The 19,873-nt window shown below is 36.5% G+C and overlaps 1 protein-coding gene across 1 annotated transcript in view; it reads left to right on the top strand.

The window, feature by feature from the left end:
- Window positions 1-19,873, top strand: part of SLC9C1 (solute carrier family 9 member C1) — an 82,873-nt gene that overhangs the window by 32,280 nt on the left and 30,720 nt on the right. Inside the window, exons 10-14 of the mRNA XM_058556518.1 lie at window positions 7,251-7,332; window positions 9,623-9,789; window positions 11,609-11,734; window positions 14,697-14,794; window positions 18,157-18,276. Coding sequence (XP_058412501.1) covers window positions 7,251-7,332; window positions 9,623-9,789; window positions 11,609-11,734; window positions 14,697-14,794; window positions 18,157-18,276 — 593 coding nt within the window. The remainder of the gene's footprint in view (window positions 1-7,250; window positions 7,333-9,622; window positions 9,790-11,608; window positions 11,735-14,696; window positions 14,795-18,156; window positions 18,277-19,873) is intronic.

Here is a 19,873-nt window from a genome sequence, read left to right as displayed (position 1 = left end):
TGGCTTAGTGGTTAAGTGCCCACACTCCTCTACTGGCGGCCCAGGTTCGGATCCCGGGCGCGCACTGACTCACCGCTTCTCCAGCCACGCTGAGGCCACGTCCCACATACAACAACTAGAAGGATGTGCAACTATGATGTACAACTATCTACTGGGGCTTTGGGGAAAAATAAAAAGGAGGAGGATTGGCAATAGATGTTAGCTCAGAGCCGGTCTTCCTCAGCAAAAAAAAGAAGAGGATTAGCATGGATGTTAGCTCAGGGTTGATCTTCCTCACAAAAAAAAAGAAAAGAAAAGAAAATTATTCAATTGAAACAGTTCCAGAGATGGCTTAGATGTTGGAATTAGCAGCACTATTAAAAATATATTCAAGGACTTAAAGAAAAAAATGGGCATAAGAAATGAAGACATGAGATATTTCTGGGAAGAAATGAAAACTAAAAAAAGAACCAAAGAGAAATTCCTGAAGTGAAAAATATAATGTTTGAAATAGAAAATTTCCTTTATGAGCTTACTGTGAAGAAGGGAAAAAAGCAATCCTAAGTGAATTGTTCCAAACAAGAGTGGGGAAATATGAGAAACAAAACCTGAGAACTAAAATAAGAAATAGACAAATTGTAGTTGGAGACTTTAACACGTCTTCCTATAAATTGTTCAACAAATTATGGAACAACTAGATAGACTATCAACAAGGGTATGAAATAACTGAACAGCACCATCAACCAACAGGATCTAATTGCCGTTTATAGAATTATATCAATTGATGCAGAAAAAACATTTAACAAAATTCAATATTTATTTATGATAAAAATCTCTCAAAAAGTAGAAATAGAAGGGAACTTCCTAATGTTGATAAAGAACATTTACAAAAAAATCTACAGGTGACGTCATAATTAATAGTGAAAGACTACTTTCTCCCTAAGATTGGGAACAATGCAAGAATGCCTACACTTATTCCTCTTACTGAATATCATGATGGAAGTTCTAGCCTGCTCCATAGGACAAGGAAAAAATGCATGAATTTTGAAAAGGAAGAAATAAAAATCCCTATTTGCAGATGGCCAGATTATATATAATAGCCCAAGGATCTTCAAAACAGAAGGGAAAAAAAATCCTAGAACTAATAAGTGAGTTCAGCAAAGTCTCAGGATGTAAGATAAGTACAAAAAAATTAAATATATTTCTATATACTGAATATTGATGAAAGGAAATGAAAATTAAAAATACAATGCACATACAATTGTTGAGGCAAATAAAAAGGCAAAGGAACTAAAATAACAAAAACAATTTTGGAAAAGAAGTATAAAGTGAGAGGAATCAGTATGCCTGATGTTAAGACATTATTACAGTTATAGTAATGGACACTGCGTAGTATTGACAGAGAGAAAGATGCATGGAACAGAAGAAAGAACCCAGAAATAGATCCACACAAATATTCCCAACTGACTTTTGATAAAGGTACAAAAGCAATTCAATAGAGAATGGATAGTTTTATTAACAAATGGTGTTGAAGAATTGTACATTCATAGGCAAAAAAAAATGAGCCTTGACCTAAGTCTCACATCTTTCACAAAAATTAATTCAAAATGCATCATGGAATTAAATATAAAATGTAAAACAAGAAAACTTTTTTTAAAAAACTTGGGATAAGATCTTTGGGACCTAGCATAGGGCAAAGAGTTCTTAGATTTGACGCCAAAAGCATGATCCATAAAAGAAAAAAAAAAAAACCAACAAATATAGTTCATCAAAATTAAAAACTTTTGCTCTATGAAAGACCCTGTTAAGAAAATGAAAAGGCAAACTCCAATCTGGGAGATGACGTTTGCAAACCACTTATCTGAAAAGTTTCATATTTAGAATATATAAAGAACTCTAAAAACTACATGGTAAAAGATCAAACAGTCCAATGGGCAGAATACATAGAGAGACATTTCACTGAAAACAATATACAGATGGCAAATATGCATGAAAATATGTTCAACATCATTAGCCACTAAGGACAGGCAAATTAAGACCACAAAGAGATATTATCTACCAGAAGGGCTGAAATAAAAATATAATGATGACACCAAGTGCTGGTGAGAATGCAAAGAAACTGGACCACTCATACATTGCTAGTAGGAATATAAAATGGTACGATCACTCTGAAAAAGAATTTGGCAGTTACTTTAAAAAATTGTACATGCAAGTACCATTCAGTCCAGAAATTGCTTTCTTGGGGATTTGTCCCAGAGAAATAAAAATTTATATCTACACAAACCTATACATGAATTTTTATAATAGCTTTATTTATAATAACCAAAAACTGAAAACAACTCAGGTGTCCTTTAACAGGTAAATGTTTAAATACACTGTTGTAGAACTGCACCATGGAATACTACTCAGCGATAAAAAGGAACAATCTATTGATAAAAGCAACAACCTTGATTAATCTCCAGAGAATTATGCTGAGTAAAATAAGCTACTCTCAAAAGAATACATACTATATGATTCCAATTATATAACATTCTTAAATGACAAAATTATAGAAATGGAGAACAGATTAGTGGTCACCAGTAGTAAAGAGGAGTGGAGGCAGGAGGGAAGTGAATGTGGCTATAAAAGTCAATATGAGGAATCCTTATGTTAATGGAACTGTTCTGTGTGTTGACTGTGTCAATGTCAGTATCCTGGTTGTCATGTTCTCCTATAGCTTTGCAAAATGTTACCATTGGGGGCAACTGGGTAAACATTACATAGGCTCTCTCAGTGTTATTTCTTAAAACTGAATGTGAATCTACAATTATCTCAAAATGTTAAACTTAAAAAAAGGATGAGGGGCATAGTGGTTAAGTTTGGCATGGTCCACTTCAGTGGCCTGCGTTCGCAGGTTTGGATCCCGGGTGCAGACATACACCAATTGTCAGCCATGCTGTGGCAGCAACTCACATACAAAATAGAGGAAGACTGGCACAGATGTTAGCTCAGGGCTAATCTTCCTCGGCAAAAAAAAAAAAAAATGAATGAGAGAGGGAAACAAAGAGACAGTAAGAGATATGAAAAAAAATACCAATATCACTAATGAAAATGTGAACATGACTACAAATTATACAGTTATTAAAGGAATAATAAGTAGAAACTATGTATAACTTTAGGTCAAAAATATTTAACACCTTAGATGAAATGGCTAAACTACTTAAAAAACATAACTTACTCAAACTGACACAAAAAAAAGATAGAAAATCTGAAAGCCCTCTATCTGCTGAAGAAATTGGATATACAAATTAAAATTTTCTCACAGACAAAACTAAAAGCCCAGGCGCTTGACTGGCAAATTATACCAAACATTTAAGGAATAAATAATACCAATTCTACGCAAACTCTTCCATAAAATAGAAAAGGATGGAACACTGTATTTTATGTAGCCAGCCCATTCTGATACCAAACACCAACAAAGATATTACAAAAACAAAAACTACGGATTAAACATGATGCAAAAATCCTTTAAAAATATTTAGCCAGTAGATTTCAAATATATAAAAAGGATAATACATCATGATCAAGTAGATTTTATTAAAAGAAATGTGTCCAAAAAATATTAGTTTAACATTCAAAAGACCATATGTGGAATCTAGAAAAATCTGAACTCATAGAAACAGAGAATATATCAGTGGTTGCCAGAGGTCGGGAGTGAGGGGTTGAGGAAATGGGTGTAGGAGGTCAAAAGGTACAAACTTCCAGTTATAAGAGAAATAAGTTCTGGGGATGTCATATACAGCATGATGACTATAGTTACTAATATTGTATTGTATTTTTGAAAGTCGCTAAAAGAGTAGGTCTTAACAGTTCTCATCACAAGAAAAAAAATTTGTAACTATGTGAGGGAATGGATGTTAACTTATTGTGGTAATCATTTACATATGTATAATCATTATGTTATACACCTTAAACTAATATAATGTTCAATGTCAATTATATCTCAATAAAACTGGAAAAAAAATTTCAAAAAACCAATCAAATACAATAGTTCATTACATTACCACAATAAAGGAGAAAACTCATATGATTATTTCAAGAGATGCAGACAAAGCATTTGACAAAATTTAACACCAATTTGTGAAGAAAAAAAGAAAAACTTTCTGTGAACTGGAATTTGAAGGAAACTAAAAGAAAACTAAATATTAAAAAACCTAAATATTACATGACACTTAATGGTAAAATACTAAGTGCTTTCCCCCTAAATTTGGGAAAGAGGCAAATGTGTTTGCTCTTTACACTTCTAGACAACATTGTACTCAGTGTCCTCCTCAGGGCCTTAGGGGCAGAAAAGGCACACAGATCGGTATGTATCAAATAACTACTAGAACTAATAAGTGAATTTAACAAGATCATGAGATGCGTGTTCAGCGTACGAAACTCAGTTGTATTTTTACATACTAACAACAAACAATTAGAAAAATGAAATAATAAATAACAGCAGCATCAAAAATATAACATACTTAGGAATAAATATGAAATACGGCTGTGTAACAAATTGCCCCCAAATCTCAGTTACTTTAAGCAAGAAACATTTATTATCTCAGCTTCTGTGGGTCAGAAATCTGGATGCAGATTAGCTGGACCTCTGATTCAGTTTCTCTCATAAACTTTCATTTAAGTGTAAACTGGGGATGCAGCCATCAGAAGGCTCATTTGGGCTGGAAAATCTGCTTCCAAGCTCATTTGCATCATTGTTGACAGGTTTCATTCCTGGCAGGCAGTTGAACTAGGGCCCCCGTTCCTTGCTGGCTCTTGGCGGGAAGCCTCCCTCAGTTCCTTGCCACTTGAGTCCTTCCATAGGTCAGCTCACAATATGGTAGCTGGCTTATCTCAGAGTGAGTAAGAAAGTGAGAAAAACAAGCATCCAAGACAGAAGCCACAGTCCTTATAACCTAATTGAGAAGTAACTTCCCACTACTTCTGCCATATTCTATATTCATTAGAAGTGAGTCAATAAGTTCAGTCCATCAGTCCACACCAAAAGGGAGGTTATTACACATGGACCTAAATATCAGGAGGCAGCTATCTTTGGGAGCCATCTTGGAGGCTCCTTTAAAAACCTAAATAAATGGACAGATATACCATGTTCATGGATTGGAAGACTCAAGATAATTAAGATGTCACTATATTCAACACTCCCAGTAGATTTGTTTTAGAAACAGATAAGCTGAATCTAAAATTTATATAGAAATATAAAAGACCTAGAATAGCCATAAGAGTTTTGAAAAAGAAGAACAAAGTTGGAAGATTTATATTACCTGGTATCAGGACTTACTATAAAGTTAGAGTAATTAAGTTAGTAGGATATTGGCATAAAAATAGATAAATAGATAAATGGACTATGATTAAGAGTCCAGAAAGGACTCACAATTGATTTTTGACAAATGCCAAAGCAGTTCGGTGGGGGAAAGGATAGCCTTTTTGACAAATGGTGCTGAACAACTGGATATTTATTCAGAAAAAAGAAAATAAAATCTCTGTTTTTACCTCAAACCATACGTAAAACTGATTTGAGATGGACCATAGACTTACATATAAAATCAAAAACTCTAAAACTTAGGGAAGAAAACATAAGAGAATACCTTTGTGACCTTGGGATAGACAAATGGTTCTTAGAACATAAAAGATAATATTGGACTTCATCAACATTAAAAACATTTGCCCATCAAAAGGTAGTTTTACAGAAATGGATAGATAAGTCACAAACTGGGAGAAATTTGTGATCCATGTTGAGATCAACACTACATATATCTGACAGTACACTTCTATCCGGAATATATTTTTCAAAATTTCTACAACTTTATAATAGAAGAAAAGCAACGCAATTTTTAAAATAGGCAAAAGAGTTGAACAGATGCTGCAAAAAGAAAGATGTATACTGCTAAGCACATTAAAAATGCTCCACATCATTGCCGTAGGGAAATGCAAATTAAAACTACAATGAAAAACATAATAGGGCCGGCCCCGTGGCTTAGCGGTTAAGTGCACGCGCTCCGCTGCTGGCGGCCCGGGTTCGGATCTCGGGCGCGCACCGACGCACCGCTTCTCCAGCCACGCTGAGGCCGCGTCCCACATACAGCAACTAGAAGGGTGTGCAGCTATGACATACAACTATCCACTGGGGCTTTGGGGGGAAAAAAAATTTAAAAACATAATAATCACTTTATATGAAGGTTTACTAATTGGCAATTCTTACCTATAGAAATCAGAAACTTAGTTGCCTCTTGTAGCGTGGGGGATTGATTGGGAAGGGGCACCAGAGAAATTTGGGGGGATATGAGAATATTCGACATTGTAATAGGATTGAGGGTTATGTGGGTGTATGCAGTTAAAACTTATCAAATAGTACACAAATATGTTTCAATGCATGTAGATTATTCTTTGGTTTTTCCAATTACCAATGCTTGGGCTGCACCCTTGAAGAATTAAATCAGAATATTCAGTGGGAACATCCTGGGCTACCCAAGTTTCCTAAGTGATCCTAATGTGCAAGCTTGAGAGCCTCTGGTGTGGTTTCATGCTCAGTCCCTCACCTCCCTCTGTGGCCAAAGAACAGAGGACTGCCTAGGTATTTAACACGAGTTCTGGAAGTTAGAACTCCATAAATCAACTGAAGTGCGTAGGCTCAAATTGAAAAGTGTTGCTCCACTTGTCTCTGGAGACCAACTTGGGATATAAGTGAAGAAAGAAATCAAGTGGCACCAAAGAAATTAATTGCTCCTCCCCGCTGACAATGAAAGGATGCCAGAGAGGCAAAGTATGAGGTGGAGCACACACACCAAGGCCTCTGAGTTGTTCTCTTCTCCTAAGGGAAGAGAATTATTTTAACAGATGTACTGGTAATGCTGAGCAGAGAACGGTATGGCTACACACATGGAGGTGTGGATAGTGGATAAGACTTGACCAAGTATAGGCATATTCCCAGGGCCCAAGAAGCGCAGCAATGGAATTTAAGCACAAATATTTTTTTTCAATGTCTTTATAAGTATATGTTTACTTGTCAAGCCATGTGTCCTGAGTTTGGTTTGGTTCCAAAAGCATGGATTAAATATATGCAGGAAGATAGAGAATCCCCAGAGTACTTTCCTCATGGCTGACATCCAAATTCTCCCCTACCACGAGCATCTAATGACATAGCACAACCTAGCTTCATTTACATTGGTAAATATGGAATACATTATATGAAATTGTCGTGAATACTTACTTTGTATTTTTTTTTTCAATTCTAGGTATTATTTCATGGAGTGGCAGTATGCTTAGTTAGCCTGATTGTCAATAGATTTGTTTTGCCAATGGCAGTTAGTAAACTAGGTAAGCCCTACTTATCACTATTCTGAGTGAAGAGAAAAATATTCTAAATATGCTAAAGAATTGCTCATATTGAATAAAGAAGCCATATAAATACAAATCAACTGTGTCTAATTGAAGAGAAAATTGGATCTCTATGTAAAGGCATATGAATGGTTTAGGCCAATAAGCTTTTTTATTTTAAAAGATTACTTATTTACATTAGTTCAGTTTAAGTAAAATAATACAATAAGTTTATTCAATTATTCAACAAACTTTTATTAAGAGCCTCTTACATGCCAGGCACTATGCTAACTGATAGTGATGCCTTATGAAGACAGACAAGATTTCTGAGTTGTTGGAGTTTACAGTGGAGAGAGGAGAAATAGTCAATAAACCAGTCAAATAAGGTAATATCAGAGAGTTATGTGTGCATCAAAGTGAACAGAGCACATATAAATAAATAGAAAACACAACAGATGCTAGAAATTGAGTATGTTCAACGAAAGAGGGTTTGAGGTGTTGGAACCTTCAAGAATAATGCAGATAGCGGAGGAAGGCCAAATGGGAGAGGTAGGAAGGAGTTAGGTAATAAATGGCCTTAAATTTTAAGATTTTATTCTAAGGACAAAAGGAATTCTTGGGTTGGTTTTAAGCAAGTAAGTGTAATTTTACAATTAAGGTCTTAGAAGGACCACTCTCCTTCTGTAGATAAGTGATTGAGGGGTCTGAGGAGAGCAGAAGCAGAAATAGCTTTAGGAGGCGATTGCATTATGCAACATGCCTGTTTTAATCCCCTACTTTTTAACAATTGAGAAATTGAGATCTAGTTCTTGCCCAAGGTCACACAGCTAGGTAATGGCTAGAAAAGAACTAGAAATAAATTGCCCTGTTGCTTTTAATCCATTATTTTCTTAATTGCTGCATCACCCTTTCTACTTCAGGCAGAGTTTTCACCCTAATGGCATTTTTTTTATCAATCTGAAATTTTATTTTTATGGATACTATCTCACTACCCAATTTCCCTTCCTTTCTCATATTTGCAACAAAATCTTCTTCCTTTTCTTTTTTTATTCTCTGAGCCTTAACAGGGTGAATTGGCAAGAACAGATTAAAGACGTAAAGTTTTGCAAAGAGTATCATATATTCTACTTAGTAACTAAATAAACCTAAAATTTTTGTGTGGAATATCCATTTGCTTGCATTGAGAGCAGTGAACATTTGCTCATGGAACATATTGCTTTCTAAACCAGCTTCTATGGCTCAAAAAAAAATTTGTGTCTGAGAGTAAGAGTCTTTCAAACCTTAATGAGGTCTGGAGATAGATAGATAGATATGGAGATATGTATATATAGAGAGATGAATAAATATATATCGTATATACTTATATATATGATCTCACATATAAGTACATATATCTTACATATAGGTACATATATATATACACATGTAGGAGCTTATGTAAGAGGTATATATATGCATATATACAGATACATATATCTCCTACCTATATGTCTTATATATGTGTGTATGTGCATATATTCTGTGTGTGTATGTACATATATATATATATATAAAGGGATTTATTATAAGAAATTGGCTTCCATGATTACAGAAGCTAAGAAGTCCCAAGATCTGCAGTCCAAAAGCCTAAGAACCAGGAAAGCTAATGGTGTAAGTTCCAGTCCAAAATCGCAGGCCGGAGGGGACCGCCATCCCAGTTCGATGACTGTCAGGCAGAGAGTGAATTTTCTTTTGCTCAGCCTTTTGTTCTGTTCAGGCCTCCTGTGGCTTGGATGAGGTCTGCCTGTGCTGAGGAGAGTAACCTGCTTTACTCAGTCTACCAATTTAAGTATTATTCTCATCCGGAAACACCTTCACAGACACACTCAGAATAATGTTCAACCAAATATCTCCGCACCCCGTGGCCCAGTCAAGTTAACATGTAAAGTTAATCATCACACTTCTGTCTCCTTGTCTATCACACTAGAAAAGGGACTTACCTCAAAAGGTAGTCGAGATGATCAAAAGACTGAATATAAAGTGCAAAGTGCTGAGATGTGCTTTCTCAGCAAACAGTAAGCGCTCTATCAATATTAACTATTACTATTATTATTATGTACCTCAGCTTTTGTGAGGAGTGTGAAAGTAGAAAAAGTTGAAATTGTTAGTGTTCCCATTATTAAACAATTTATGTTGAGTCTTTAACTTTAAAAAAAAATGCTTAGTGACAATAAGAACAAAAGGAAGCTTTGTAGTCATATCAAAATGATGGTGTGCCTATTACTTATAAAATACCCTCTTTGTATCAAAGGTCTCCGTGATGTCACCTCAACAAAATATAAATCCCTTTGTTATACATTCCAACACTTTCAAGAGGTAACCAAATCTACAGCCTCTGCGCTCAAATTTGACAAAAATCTCGCTACTGCAGATTGGACCATGGTTGAGAAAGCAATTATACTCCAAAACCCGTATGCGGTAAGCAAGTCATATCTTTTGTTTATTACTTCAAAGTAGATGTGATTGCCTGTAAGTATGCATAAATGTTATAAATATTAATTCACAATTTTTAATGCTTGTAATTGACAGAGAAGTGGTATTGGGAACTCTTTATTTACCATAATAGTAAGGAGGAGATTTTAGGGAATTTTGTGATCACTTTGGGGCAAAATGGAAGTGACAACCCCTATGAGTATGTGGAAAATATATGTTGTAAGTTCAAAAGCAGGAGCAGTGTATTGGAGCTGCCTTTGAAAAATGTCATAAAAAGAGGAGAGTGAACTTTAGAAAATGGCTAGTTTTTTACTAGATTGAGGGTAGACAGGTGCCTTTGTTTAGCATTTTTTCAGCATTTAGGCTATCATATACACCAAGCACTTGCTAGATCCTAGCTTATGGTTAATATTATTTTTTAATATAAAACAGAATTCAAAGCCAGTATCATAAGTGTAGACGTGGGTGAGACGTCACTTCCTGCTTCTGAGACATGGTTTAGAATTTCTGTGGTCAGACGTCTTATTCATTTAAGAATACATAACACACCAATCAGTCATGCTTGCCATAAAGAGAAGTCAAACTTGTTCTGGGATCTTCTCAATGCTGCTACTGCTTTGCCATCTCCTATGTCATGTTTCACTGCGATGAAACATGCAATGTTTTCACTGCAATGTTTTTCTGCATCATACAATATGAGGGGCCAACTTCAGGAGAGTAGGCATGAGAGTTGGTTTCTATGAAATAGGATTCCTAAAAATCCATTTCATATTCACTAACCAGTGCTTGAAGCTCCAAATGGAGGCTCAGAACCAAGCCCCCTGCCTGCAGGAATACTGCCAGGATTTTGGCCAAGTCAAATCCGAGAACTTTCTAGAGTATCTCTCAATGTCTGAATGTGGCCTTTTGCTAACCAGGCTGCATCAGAATCATCTGGAAATCTTATGAAAAATGTGAATTGATTTCCCAACCCCTACCCAGGAGATTCTGATGCAGGGGGTCTGAGGAGGGGCCCAAGAATATGTATTTGTTAATTCATTTACCCAGCTGATTCTAATGCAAAGGGTTGAAGCCACCACTCTGGTACCTAATCTGTTTCAGAAGACAGGTGATCTTCATGATGCAGGCATGAGGGATATTATAGTGGTACAGATAGAGCACTGGCCTCGGACTCAGAAAATCCAAGTTCACATCCTAGCTTTGTCACTTAATAAATGGCTTTGTGATCTTGAACAAATCTTTTATTTTCTCTAAGCTTCAGCTTTTCTCATTGGTAAAATGGGGTTATCCATATTCCCATCTCCTAATGCCATGTTCACTTTCTGTTCCACCCTCAGTGATTAGTTTAAAGCAGTGGTTGTCAGACTTTAGCTGCAGCAGAATCATACAACAGGTTTGTAAAAGCACAGATTGCTGCCCTGTCTCTCAGAGTTTCTGATTCAGTATGTCTGTGGCGGGGTCTGAGAATGTGCATTTCGAATAATTCCCAGATGATGCTGATGCTGCTGGGGGACCACACTTTCAGAACCACTGGTTTCAAATGTGGTCATAGATGTGGTAGCTTTTATAAACTGTTAATGCCAGGTAAAGGGAAAGATATGATATAACTCCTTCCCCCCAAAATTGGCAATTATTTTACCTTCTAGATAACTGTGCAAATGATGGGGAAATTCATCTGAACATTTTTCTGTATCTAGCAGATTTTCTATAGTTTTACAAACCAAACTAGTATGTAAATTGCTTTAGGTTTAAGCTAAACAATATTCATGTATTATTTTTTTATTTTGATTTGTGTTTTACTTAGTTGAGCCAAGGAGAAACAACAGAACATCAAAAGGTGAAATGTCCAGACTGTAACAAGGAAATAGATGAGACCCTTAACATTGAAGCAATGGAACTGGCCAACAGGCGTCTCTTGTCAGCACAAATAGTCAGTACTTTATTATACTCTTCTAAAATTATTTTTTGGCATAAAATTATACTGAACATTTCTTCCTTTGCTGAAGACATCTTGATTATGCTCACCTGTACAGCTTAGTAGTACAGGTAGTTGGGCATTATCTTAGGAATCTGCTTAACTGCAAAAAAAAAAAAGCAAAGAAAAGAAATCCACTCAAGTTAGCTTAAGTAAAAAGTGTTTTATTATGAGGAATTCAGAATTTCACAGATCCCAACATCAGGAATTACAGCTGAGCTCAACCTTCAAACGTTTTGTACAGTCAGATCCATGACACTGCCCATCTCTGGATCCAAGCCAGCTTTTCATGAAAGGATACCACCAGGTCTGCTAATTACTACAAGTAGAGGATAGTATGTTTTCATCTCAAATCTTGGGTAAAAATTAGAGAAATTCTGTAGCACAGCAGCATACAGAACTCTATGGGAAATTGCTAATAGCCTAGTTACTATTATCTATTGAGGTCAGGATCTTGACTAATTGCCATGACTCTTCTCAAAATGTCCATGTGGGGCCTTCTCCATTGCATATGGAACTGTCATGCATTTCTCAGCTGTTCCACGCATACAGGATTCCAAGCATTCTGCTTGCTCAGTCTAACTTGGCAAATGGAAGGTCTGCAGGGTATGGTTGTTCTCTCTTCAGCAGTTGTCCTAGCAGACAAGTTGAGTCTCAAAGGCAGCTTTTTCCAAGGATCTAAATAACTTCTTTAAGCAATTGAGGCAGTGCCATGAAGGACAGACTTATGTGCATATGGTGCTTTGTTCCACCAGCAGATTTTATGTGATACTGTCTTTGAGTCACTTCCAAATTTTTAATTTATTTCAGGAAAATATAGTATTCAAGAACCCTCGGGCCGGCCCCGTGGCTTGGCGGTTGAGTGTGCGCGCTCCGCTGCTGGCGGTCCGGGGTTCAGATCCCGGGCGCGCACCAATGCACTGCTTCTCCGGCCATGCTGAGGCCGCGTCCCACATACAGCAACTAGAAGGATGTGCAGCTATGACATACAACTACCTACTGGGGCTTTGGGGGAAAAATAAATACATAAAAATTTAAAAAGAACCCTCAAAATCAGTGCAGGAGACTCATTTAGAGACTTGTTTTCATTAGTAATATGATGTGTGACTCAGGACTTATTTTTTTTTGGTCTTTATTCTAATCATCTGTAAGAGGGAAAACTTATGCTAACTGAATGACCTCTTCGATTCTTCCCACTTGTGATATTCTATGTTTTCTGCAATATACATTCCGTGTACTTTTTTGATTTCTTGCCTTAAATGTTTATTTTCTACTATTACATCTTTGTTGATTTTGTGCTACGTTTTGGGTCTTAATCAGGAAATCCTATTTTTTAAAGTAGGTTGGATCTCTCTGCTCTGTTCTCTGAATCTTCATCTCACCTCATATCTTTTTAGTTCTTCTTCATCCTAGACATATTTTCATGTTTATCTCAGATTGTTGATTTGGTTTCTGCAAAGTCGTTTCTAATGTTCACTGCTCCCAACCATATTAACTGGTCTATTACAGTTTTCAGAGTTTTGAGAGTTTTTACTTAAATCTCAGCCAGTTCTTGTTAACTAGAGCAGTATCTTCTCTACTATCATACATTAGAAGAGGAAGCACAACATGGCAACACAGTGGTACAGGAGAGGCAGCATCACATACTGGGGGGAGGGAGGGACAGGCTTGAAATTCAGCGATAACTGAGTTTCTAATGTGATCTTGGGAAAACTACTTAACTCTCTGAGCCTCAGCTTTCTCATCTATAAAATACAGATCAGAATACCTTCCTCATAATGTTGTTGCGAGAATTAAATAATTTTGTTTAAAACATATACATCAATTAATTCAATAATATATTAGAGACCTCAATAAATGGCATTTATTTTGAGGAATCAGCCATTCTCTAAATTCTCACTACATTTTGTTGTGAATAATCATTTAAGAATTAACACTTTTCTAGTATCTAAATGCTTTACCATTGCGTTGCTAAGCTTTCATGAGTTCCTTATCATTTTTACTTCCTTATTTTTCCACAAACTAGAATGTTTATCTTTGAAGATACTGAAAAATATTTAAATCTCACATTATTTTATAAGTATTTTAAGGAAGTTTAAGGAGAAAAATGCTGCTTTATTGAATTCCTGTCATTATGGACAAACAGCCTTTTGATCCTTCATCCTCAAATTTAGTTCTATCCTTTTCTAGTATCCCCCAAGAGTAAAACCATGTTTTAATATCCATAAATGATGGTGCAGACAGCATGTTTTCTACGGAACACAGGAGTCTTTAGTGATATCATACATTCCACTTTAGGAAGGTGGTCTATACAGCGATTGTCCACAGTGTTCAGCACACTGAGACAAGACAGTGTCAGACAGTGGTTTCCCTAGCATCAAACATAGCACCTGAACCAGAGTGGGCTCTCAATATACGGACTGAATAAACGAATTACAGCATTCTGCACAATGGTAGCAGTTCATTTAATGCTTACAGTAGACTGGAGACAAGAGTTCTGTTGTCAAAATATTTGGGAAAATGAAATTAAATAAAGATGTAAACAAGATTCTTTAATGCAGGATGTCTCAGAGCCGTTAATATTCTAATATGCATTATGAACTTTTAAGATGGGGATACAGCTTGCAGCAGTTCCAACCCTTACCTGGCCACAGAATTCCACTTATTTTTGAAAACCTAATTAACATCTAGCAGGATCCTAGTTTCCTGCAGAACCAGTTTGGTTCCACCCAAAGCTCAGACCTCCCTTCTGCACTGATCCCATACTATGGACTCCCTAGAAAGATTCTTTTTATAAAGATACTAGATTATTTGGGGATTTTGAATTCTTTCCCACAGATTATTTTCCGATAAAGCAAATAATAAGTTGCCATTGTTATCCCTGCTATATAATGATTTGACTCAACATTTCTTTTAGGCAAGCTACCAGAGACAATACAGGGATGAGATTCTATCCCAGAATGCAGTCCAGGTGCTGGTAGGTGTAGCAGGAAGCTTTGGTGAGAACAAGGGAGAGTAAGTATATTGTCAAGAGAAGGCTTCCATCCTTCTAAGCCACTACATTTAGGAAATTGTACAAGTGAGTTTTCTTGCTTTTGTCTGGTAATTTGGGATCATCCAGTGTTATGTGTGCAAGCCACTGCCTGCTCTGCACCCCAGAATCAAGCCAAATCACCCACTTTCAGTTTCTCAAAGTTGCTCTACTTGTTCACAACTCTGTGCATTTGAACAAGCCATTCCTTCTGACTGAGATGCTCTTTCTGGTCTCCTTTTGCCAAAGCTGAACTATGGTAAACCCCTTTTCCTTTTACACTACTCGAATGTCTCACTAAGGTCAAAGACTTCCTGAATCCCTCCAAGCACATCTTCTCAATGCACATCCTCTCTTAATACTCAGCATACACTTGTAATGATTTCTTTAGATGTACGGCTCCACGGTAAGCAGCGAGTTCCTCAAAGTCAGTGTATTAGGGAGTTCCCTCAGATCCTCCCCTGTGGAAGGATGAAGGATATATTATTGGGCAGAGGGAGGAGTTAAACTGAAATGCAGTTGCAACAATGTCCACCCAAAGCCCAGGCATACCTTCTTGTTCTAGACCACACTCCTGGTACCAAGGACACCAAAATTCCCTGTTCAAATGCTCTTAAGTTCATTTCTAGGGTCTTCTTGGGCCGTTTCCCCTGGGCCATCATCTCACAAGAAAACTAGGCCTTTGGTGTGCACACCCCAAAACCTGAGAGATGTGCTGGGCTGGTGTCCACTTACATGTACCGGCTTATGGTACAGTGAGGGATAAAGCTGTGTGTGGAAAGAGAAGCAGCCAGACACTGGAGCATGTTCTCACGTGGTTCAAGTACAAATTTTCAAAGAGTCTAAGAGTTTTCATTTCAAGCCTAGCCATACAAGTCATTAGGACATTATATTTGTCAAGGTAGGAAGATAAAATATATCTTATTAAAAATTTCATTTTCTGGATTAATCATGTTTAAATATGCCCATACGTGGTACAAGGGCCGCCATGTACCCTCTGGCTCCAGGTTCTTCAAATGCTTGAGGGACCTGAGTGGTGTTAAGGGGATTGGGCAAAAGTGATTGACTAAACACAATATGATGAATACTTTAAAGAGGATAGATACACAGTGTACAGTGCAAGTTTTTAAATGAATGAATAAATGACATGCTGAAAACATCATCACTGCGTTGTCCAGGAGAGGTTAATATTAAAAAGCAGTGTAGAGCAATTCAGCCCACTGCCTTGATTTTTCCCCTATAAATCCTCCACAAAGGCAGAAGCAACATGTGCCCAGAATAAATGAACACAAAGAGGAGGTCGACAGTGGGAGAAGGGGTTAAAGGGTTAAAGGCCTCATAGTGGACTATGAAGGCACATTTTGGAATATATTACATTTTATTCATACATGTAAGAGATAAATATTGTGCAAAGCTACATGCCAGGCACTGTGGGGAATATCAAGATTAGTGAGATGGTGTTCCAATCCCAGAGAACTTTCTATTAATTACACTTGTATTCAATACTTGCTTCTTTGCTGGCCTGCCTTGGAGTTGATTTTGCCATTTGCTGATCTTTCCTATCAGTAGCCCCATGTGTTGGGGTGTCCTGTGGCAAGAAAGTCAATCTAAAGAGAGAAAGAGTAGGGGTTTTAACAGAGGGACCAAGACCTGTGCTAAGTGCCTGTGTAATTGCTTAAGAAATAATACTTTGAATAGAGAGCTCATACTTACAGAGTTCTGTGGTCAGGCACAGTTTTAAACATTTTACATGTGTTAGCTATTTAGTGTCATAAAAATCCTGTAAGTGCTATTAACATCTTCATTTTGCAAGTGAGGAAAATGAGGTACAGAGAGCTTAAGTAATTTACGCAAAGTCATTTGACTAATAAATTACAGAGCTCGGATTTAAAGCTAACTGGCTCACTATCCAGTTAAAGAGATCATACTGTTTTCCTAAATCAGGTCTAAACAGTGACCATGTTGATATAAAATAGGAATTCAGGAGCCTGAGTTACCTAGTAACTTGGGCTGTAAATATATCACACACTTATTGATATCACAGAATTTTAGGATTCATAGGAACTTGTAAAATGATCACATCTTAGCTTAGACGTTAATTCCTTGATTCCTGATTCCCCAAGACTGTATTTAATGCCCCCTTTGTGGGTCCAGCGTGCCCTCTTGTTTATCATCTCCACAGCAACTCTTACTACACTTTGCTGCAATGGTTATTTGCATGTTTTACTCCACTAGTCTGCTGGATCCTTGAGGTCAGAGATCAATACTCATGCATGGTTTATTCCCAGCATTCAGCAAGCATAATAGGTGTTCAAGAAATATTTTCACAATTAGGAATGAATCAAGTCATATACACATTCATGATTTTCCATGTAATTACCACATTATTATATTGAATCACAGAGAATTGAATGACGCCATTCTTTCCAATTACATCAGCATCCCTATAGCAGAGAAATTGCCCACATTTCAGAGTGAGAACATTATAATCAATAAGAAGGACAAGGTCTACCTTTGAACTTAAGTTACCAACGCCCTTCCATTGAGCCGTATTTTAGGACAGGGTTTCAGACCCAGGGACAGAGCCCTATCCTCCTTCTGATGAAGACAATGAAGTATTTGGTCAGCAGCAGGTAAGTTCCTCATAAAACCAAGGGTGTTGGCTAAGCAAGACCAAATCATAGCATACAAATCTGAGCTCTCTCAACAGAAAAGCCAGAAGAAACCTACAGACAACTTGGGACAAGTGCTGCCAGAATGCCTTTTGGGGTCTTCTGACCACTCACTTCTCCCAACTCTTCTTTAACTCTTTTACTTCGCCACTTGTATTTTCCCCGTAAATTCCCTACTTGCCCAGAAGTGAAAGAAAAGACATGGGAGGATATGTGGGATGGGCTGGATGCGTCATATATACTTTCTCATTTAATTATCCCAAGTTGGCATAGGTATTTTTACCTCCATTTTACAGAGCAACCAGGTCAGTGAGGAAATTTGTTCATTGCCACACCAGATAATGGAGGATCCAACATGAAAACCCAGATGTACTCGAATCCCAAATATTTGAATTATGGTATACTTTCTCTCCTTGAACCATGACCTCTCTACTATTTTAAACCATGTATCTCCAATTTTTTATACTCTGTTTAACAAGTGAGCCCCACAATCTTACTTCATAATTATGTGTCTACTTGTATCTATAATTTTGTGACTTGGACCTATGTTCACGGAAGTCTCTCATTCCCAGTCATCACTATAGAAAATAGTCTTCCTGCCTTCTGACAGTACTGCGATAAAGTTATTCCCCAATTTTTAAAGCATGTTTAAAGGTTTCTTTTTATTTTTTTAGACATATGAGTCCTGAAACAATAAAGAATTATGCTGAAAGCAAAACAATTCTTAGCTTTATTAGAAAAGTATTGCTCAACTGGGTGTATAACACTAAAAAGGAAAAAGGAGTCCCATCAAGGTGAGTGCTTTTGAACCTTAATAGAAATGCTTTTATATACATTTGAAATTCCCTTTTTATTTTTTTAAATTTATATTCTGAATACTTTCCAAAAAATTTAGAGGTAGTTTACAACTAAATTACTTATATACACAGAAAAGTTACTTAAAGAAAAAAAAGACAATGTAATAACTATTTTTATTATTGAGATAAATTTCACATAACAAGATTAACCATTAACCGTTTTTGTGTACCATTCAGTGTTGTTTAGTGCATTCAAAATGCTGGGCAACCATCGCCTCCATCAAATTCCACAACATTTTCATTGCACCAAATGTAAACCTGGTACCCATTAAGCAGTCACTCCCCATCCCTTCTCCCTCCTAGCTGCTGGATAGTACTACAGTCATGCATTGCATAACGACGGGGATACGTTCTGAGAAACGTGTTGTTAGGCGATTTCACTCTTGTGCAAACATCATAGAGTGTACTTACACAAACCTAGATGGTATAGGCTACTACACACCTAGGCTATATGGTACTAACTCCTATCATATATGCAGTCTGTCGTTGATCAAAACGTCATTATGCGGGGCGTGACTGTAGTCTGCTTCTGTCTCAATGAATTTACCTATTCTGAATGTTTCATATAAATAGAATCATACAGTATGTAGCCTTTGTTTCTGGCTTCTTTCACTCAGCATAGTGTTTTCATCCATGTTGTAACGTGTATCACTAGCACAAGGTCCATCCACTTTGCATCATGTATCAATACTTTATTCCTTCTTTTGGCTGAATAATAGTCCATTGTATGGATATACTATATTTTCATTACCCATTCATTGGTTGATGGACATATGGGTTGTTTTCATCCTTTGGCTGTTGTGAACAGTGCTGCTATAAACATTTGTGTACAAGTATCTGTTTGAATACCTGCTTTCTATCTTTTGGGTATGCACCTAGGGGTGAAATTGCTGGATCATATGATAATTTTATGTTTAATATCTTGAGAAGCCACCAAATTGTTTTCCACAGCTACTGGGAAATTTTGAAACCAGGAAGTGTGAGTTCATCAACTTTACTTTTCTTTTACAAATTTGGTGTAGCTATTTGGGGTCCCTTGCAACTCCATATGAATTTTAGGATTAGCTTGTCTATTTCTGAATGTCATTGAGATTTTCATAGGGATTACATTGAATCTGTAGATTACTGTGTAGTATTGCTATCTTAACGATGTTAAGCTTTCTAATTCATGAACATGAATTTATTTATTTAGATCATTTATTTATTATAGGTTTGTCATTTATTATCATTTATATAACTTATCAATTATCATTTATTATCAATTTATTTATTTAGATCTTCCTTAATTTTTTTCAAGGATGTCTTATAGTTTTCAGTACACAAAGTCTTTGGTTAAATTTAATCCTAAGTAATTTTTTTTTTGATGCTATTGTAAATGAAATTGTTTTCTTAATTTAATTTTTGGGCTGTTCCTTCCTAGTGTATAGAAATACAACTGATTTTTGTATACTGATCTTGTGTCCTGAAGATTTGTTGAATTCATTTATTAACTCTAGTTGTTTTTTGTGAATTCTCTAAGATTTTCTCTAAGTAA

Source organism: Diceros bicornis, chromosome 15, assembly GCF_020826845.1.
Source record: "Diceros bicornis minor isolate mBicDic1 chromosome 15, mDicBic1.mat.cur, whole genome shotgun sequence".
Classification (NCBI taxonomy): Eukaryota; Metazoa; Chordata; class Mammalia; order Perissodactyla; family Rhinocerotidae; genus Diceros; species Diceros bicornis.
The sequence above is the reverse complement of the archived record's forward strand: the minus strand, read 5'-3'. Positions and strand labels throughout refer to the sequence as shown.